General features: G+C 34.7%; 1 protein-coding gene across 1 annotated transcript in view; it reads left to right on the top strand.

Annotated features, from left to right (window-relative positions):
- The first annotated feature begins 321 nt into the window (after positions 1-321).
- LOC131932221 (uncharacterized) overlaps positions 322-6,415 on the top strand; it is an 8,429-nt gene continuing 2,335 nt past the window's right edge. The window contains exons 1-6 of the mRNA XM_059289092.1: positions 322-403; positions 601-792; positions 1,123-1,242; positions 1,489-1,593; positions 5,616-5,738; positions 6,263-6,358. Of these exons, the coding sequence (XP_059145075.1) occupies positions 322-403; positions 601-792; positions 1,123-1,242; positions 1,489-1,593; positions 5,616-5,738; positions 6,263-6,358 (718 nt within the window). The remainder of the gene's footprint in view (positions 404-600; positions 793-1,122; positions 1,243-1,488; positions 1,594-5,615; positions 5,739-6,262; positions 6,359-6,415) is intronic.

The raw sequence follows: 6,415 nt of genomic DNA, 5'->3' as shown, positions 1-6,415 counted from the left end.
GTTATATGATTACCGTTGACGCTTGAACAAGATTTGTGCACGGCTCGTGGGAAATATTATTCTGTTTTGTGTTTGTGGCAGAAGTTTAGAAAAGTCTCTCATTAAAATAAATTACAGTGTATTCATTTTGATTGATTTACAGGTAAATTAAAAGCATTAAATTAATTATAGACAATACGTATTTTGGCTATTGTATGTTATATTAAATTATCGCCGAGGAGTTTATATTTAAATATGTCTTTCTGAGATACTGTTTACAAAACTTAATTTTCTTCGACATTAGATGCTGGTGACATAGATAGTTCTCCTGGATGTAAAAAAATGAAGTTTACAGCCATTCTGTGTGTTACTATATGTATATTTGGAGTGATATGTGCTTTGGAAAGAAACAAAACAAATAGTGGTAAGGATTGTATACGTGTACGTTTGTTTTTGTGCGTATTTATGTTAGAGATAGTGTGTATATATATGTGTTGTATAGCCTACTCATCTTACTTTTCAAATAACTTTTGTATATAAAAAACGTGCTGTTAATATATAGATTATACAACACTGTCCTAAACAACAATGATGATCATTATTTGCCTTTTTTTTTTCTAGAATATAATAATGATTTCGACGAAAGGAACATTTCAGCAAGTAATATTGAGGCGCTAAAGGATCTTCTAATGAGAGATATAGAAGAAGAATTCAAAAACGATTTCTTGATTCAAACAAATACAAACATCAGTGACATGATTGACGAAGATGACTGGGATATGGAAACAGGGGAAACAACTGTAAACGCTACAGGTGATTTTCAAAAGCTGCTTTAGCTTTATAATTTATTTTTTTTTTTGGTGCCGGATAGAATCTGGTAACCTGCGAACACACACACTCACACACTCACACATAAACAGACAGACAAACAGACACAGACAGACAGACAGGCGGACGGATGGACGGACGGACGGACACACACACACACACAAACACAGATACACACACAGACACACAGACAAACAGGCACACCGACACACACACCGACACACAGACACACACACACACACTAAACCCCAGTGCACAATTTCTCACGCAAGCGTACATGCACTTCTAAGTAGACTTAATATTCGTTGTTTTCAGTTTTAATGCAGAATGAAAGTATTAGCAATTCAAGCATAGAACTGGGAAACCAACACCTACTCTATGGGAACCTGTCCGTACTTTTAGAAGAGGCAGCGAGCACCATAGAAGAGAAATCAGGTTCAGATAAAAGTTGTTCTTTTTTATTTGAATTAAAATGAAACTCCGCCAGTATCCTTTCAAAAGGTGTTTTTTTTTTCTCAAGAATTCAAATAAACGGTGTGCTTATAGCACAATATCAAGTGTCTCAATTTGTCTGCCTCTGGGTAACAATGTAGGAACCTCTATATGTATATTTTAACGATTGTATTTATTAAGTTTTTTATTCATTCAAAATTAATTATGTTATAACTGTTTCTTATGTAGTTATAAACGCGAATGAAAGTAAGAGCAAAGAAATTACAGGTATTGGAAACCAGCAACTGCATGAGGATTTTACAGAAACGATGAACACCACTTTAAACAATACAGGTAAGATCAGATGGAATGTTCTTTCTATGGGGTATACTGTAGCTTTGGTATCTAATTTATGTTCAGTTAGACCAGGGGTCTCCAAACTACGGCCCGCGGGCCGGATGTGGCCCGCGAAGTCCTATCATCCGGCCTGCGGAGATCTTTTTGTCCAAGGAAAAATCGTTTGTTGGTTATGGCTGAGGAGCTTTGCTTAGAAAAATCAAAGACATACCTGGAAGAAACTGGCCCCCGAACTGAAATTTGATAGTTAAAGCGGCCCTCGGACCGAAAAGTTTGGAGACCCATGAGTTAGACTGATATATTGTCTTGAAAATAAACAAGTGCACCAATTAAAATTTGAACATTTTTAAAAGTGTGATTCTTATATTCACACTTTTTATTATCACACTATTAATCACACGCTATTTCTATTACTGACATTTAAAACGAAACATATTAAAAACTGAGATGTTTCATTTTAAAATTTAAAAACAACTTGAGTCTTTATTTTTATAAAACCTGCCAAGCAAAAAAAATGACCTACGGTTTTGGGAATGATTCCGTGACCTAGAGAAAAAAAACCCATGTGCTGGAACCGTGTTCTTATCGTCATGCACCAGATACAGTAAGTCTAGTATATTATATGTCGTGACGTGATCAAATTTCACCTTTAAGTTCTGAATAACATTACCAATGTCAAGTTCTGCCAGGGTGCGATAAAAGAAAAAAATACACACAGCGTTAGATTAAAATATCAAAACGTTTGTGCTTTCTTGAATTAACCTAATAAAGAATGCAGTATTTTCTGACGGTCAATTAGGCAGGTGAATTAGAGCTAACCTGTCTTTTTTATCTCGACATACAAAATCAATAGCGTGTGATCTAAATTTTTATCAATTTCCATTGCCTTTAAAAACTTCAGTAACGCATCCATTCGAGTTAAGCGGACTATCGGGCAAACCTACATACTAGAGTTAGGTAAATCGAGTCGAGTAGTTTAGGTAAGCCTTCGTAACGCTGTAATGTTTTCCATTTAATATTGTGTGTATTTATAGTTGATTTAACCCATATTATCCCAAGGTCTCAAATTTTTATAATTTTTTGATATGGTTTAGCTTTTGGGCACTGAATGAAAGAATGACTATAGATTTTTTTTTAAATCGATACTTTTTTAAATATCGAATTTTTTTAAAAACGTCCCATAAATGGGACGCTAGTAACGAACGGCCCCATGTACATTTATTGAAAAATAAAATCATTTATCACGAAATATGGCTAATCACGCGAAAATTAAGCTGTATACTGATTTTGTATTGTTAGACCAATGATTACATTGTTTAGGACAGCTAAAAATACTGATAATGATCAATTGGATTAGCCATACCATGGTCTAAAATGCAGAAATTATGTTCAAAAGTCTAGTTTTCTTTCAATCTAGCATCCATCAAAGTGAATAACACTTGGAAATAAGTAAAGCTGTGACTAGTACATCTAATTATACACACATGATCACAAATATTGTTATTATTCATCGAAACTGTAATATAATTAAATATAAATAATTGATTTTTTGGGGAGCGTACTTGAAATTTTCAGGGATGGGGACTTAAATTTCAGGGGAAGGGTGGACATTTGTAAAAGTATGTATTGTATATAAATTCCATTTCGTTCTGGGCGCAGAGCCACTCCCCCCCCCCTCCTCCGAAATGATGCCTGAAAGAAACTCTGACCTCAGTAAATTTGCAAAAGACGATCCGGTCTAGTCCCAGATGTCATCCAGCCATCTTCTCTTTTGTTACCCTCGCTATTCCCCCCCCCCCTCACAGGTGTACATTAGGACATCAGACATCTTATTTCTACGGCACGGATCCGTCTCTGGGGGCTTGTATTGAGTGTTCATGGCTCTCATCCATGTATGCACCTCATTATTCGAACAGCTCCCAATATAACACCAGAAATCTCCTTAAAAAGTTAACAAAGTAAAACTGGTATCGGGAACCTTTGGAGGGGAATATTATTGGGGCATGACAACAGTACACAGCTAATTCACATTTCTGCTATATGTAGCTTAAGCTCTCTTATATGAAGAGTCTTTCCATCTGTTATTAACCAACCCCCATGACTGAATCATTTCACCTAAATCGTGGCCATTGTTATTATTCTGGTTTTTTATAATTTTAATATCACGCGCTAGTAAATTTAAGCAATACTAAATTAGTTTATATTCAATGGTATTAAATACTTAGGTAAGTGTAATTCTGAAAATTTAAAAATAAAATGTAAGTTTTCAATATTTGCAATTTTTTAATACAATAATATATAAGAAAATATAGCTCAATGCCATAATTAAATATCTATAAATACCACTTAACACCCCAAAGTCAACAGTTAACATAGTCAACAATTGTTTCACCATAAATAATCATGTAACATAAACATTTGCATCTGTGTTTCTCGCTAGTGTCCAATAAATGTGACGTTTGTGTAACAAACTACATGGGGCCATTCGTTGCTAGCGTCATACTTAGGAGACGCTTGTTGTACACTTGATATAACGAAGTAGTAAAAAAAAATTGTTACTCTTAAATTTTTATCAGATAGAAATATGGTACTGCTACAAGTTTCAAATGTATTTTGCACTTAAAATGTTAATATTTTAGAAGATATGCATTTTCCTGTGCGCATGTTTTCTTTTTTCCGCCATTTTGACAAGTCCTGCGAATCCGGCACTTTAAAATTTTTCTAAATTTTTTCACAAAACACACACAAATTCAATAGTCTAGCCATTTTCAAATACAATGAAACATAATTTGTGTTTTAACTAGTTTTTAATAAATTTTAGCAATTTTTTTTACAAGCGTCCCATAAGTGGGACGCTAGCAGAATATGGATTAATTAAGTACGTAAAGCTGTGAGCGAGCACATGTAGACAAATCCTAAAACAGCATGCCCCTACCAAGTTTAAATTACAGCTGTTCATTCATGTATCTATAAAAGCGTTGTATTACCCTATTTGTAAATCTTATTAAAACAGAAACATATCGGCCACTTTGCTGCATAAGAGTTATTTGACATACACACACATACATCAATAAATATATAGGGACATAAAAAATAACGCTAACATTTCTATATAAACGAACGAATGCATTTATAATGTGTGTAAAGTTTTTTTTTCGATTACACAGAGACGTAGCGAGGGGGCGGAGGGGGGTACATATGTCCCCGGGCGCCAAAATGCGTCGAATAAACAAATTAAAATGTCATTTTAGCTGCATTGTTGTATTATAAATAGCTTGAGCGGGGTAGGGGTGTAAATCGAAAGTTTGAGGGAGGGGGTGCAAATCCCGAGGGGGGGGGGGGGCACCAAATTGAAAGTTTGTCCCCGGGCGCCGGGAAGGGTCGCTATGCCTCTGCGATTACAAGCCACCTAGCATAAATATATATAAACAACAGTAAAGGCTATTGTAACACATAAAAGGTGTAACCATCTAAGGGTCATAATCTAACTGGACTGCGGGCCTTGTTAGTCAGCTAGTTCACATGTGTGTTGTTTGCTCTCGCAAGCGAATTGAACCGGTATTCTGTCGAGTCATGTGTCCTCCTGGTTATCGGGGTGGAGTGAATGAGTCTTTGAGCTGTCGTGTCCTGATGTTCTGCTACAAGTAGCTTGAATGGAAGTATATAGAACAAATAGGTCGTCAAGCTAGTCATCATATATTTTCACGTCAATCATTATATCTTTTAGTTTGTCATCATTGCCTCCATAACTAACTATAAGTCAAATATGGCAGATTAGCCATATTACACCTCGTTTACCCGGTAGTGGTTTGTGTGACGAGTGGCTACGCTTAGCTGTACAATAAAACGTGTCTCACTAGCTTCACTCAAAAAAGCGTGTTTTTTGTTTTCTCTGAGGGTCAGCAATTAACTCCAGTGGTTGACCACCACCAATATCACAACTGAAGCTCTGTTACATGGTAATATGTAGATTAATATAAAATGATTGTTTGATTAATACAATTTAATCACTGAAGCAGGAGTCAGACGGAATAATTCCAACACACCAAGTGAGGAGAAACTAGATGTAACAACTAGGAAGCCATTATGGTCAGAGTTGTTAGATGACGTTACTGTCGAGGAAATATTTATAGAAATTACAGGTGTGTTTAAGGTTATTTTTAGAAGATTTTTTAAAAATGTAAATAAATCATTGCCTTTGTTGTTTATTTAAATTATATAGCATTTTTTGTATGTCATTACACGTCTATAAAAATTATCTTCGGGTGTCGATGTTTGTTTTGGCAATACATTATTGCGAATTAGTAGTTTTAAATCAAATAGAAATGCTTTTATCAAGTTAGGTTTTTAAAGAAAAGAAAAAGGTATTGTTTACCTCTGATGAAAACAAATTTGGTAAAAATAAACATTTTAAGAATATAAATTTAGGTCTCGTTCTCAAAATATTTAGAAACGCGTTATATGTCATTTATTCTTACACATTTTATGCTGTGTGTTATTAGAAGAAAAAAAATGGAAATGTGTCGCAATCAGTAAATAGATGACATTTTATCAAAACGACAGTATGTAAATGATGTAACTAGTAATTTGTTTACTTTTATGTTTTCTCTTGTAAGCACTCGTGTTTTTTTTTTATGGCAATGAATCAGCTACAATCTATTAACAGCTAAACCAAAACGTTCGAGTAAAACATCCACCACTACAGAAACAACAAACCAAAGGTTCACAGAAATGGATGAAGACTTAAGCCATTACATCAAAGGTTGGTTACGCTTTATAAGTGTAGATATCTTCTTAACACTCCAGATTTGAAATGTAT

Source organism: Physella acuta, unplaced genomic scaffold, assembly GCF_028476545.2.
Source record: "Physella acuta isolate Inbredline_101_S28 unplaced genomic scaffold, ASM2847654v3 ptg002114l, whole genome shotgun sequence".
Lineage (NCBI taxonomy): Eukaryota > Metazoa > Mollusca > Gastropoda > Physidae > Physella > Physella acuta.
Note: the sequence above shows the minus strand (reverse complement) of the source record. Positions and strands in the feature narration are given on the sequence as shown.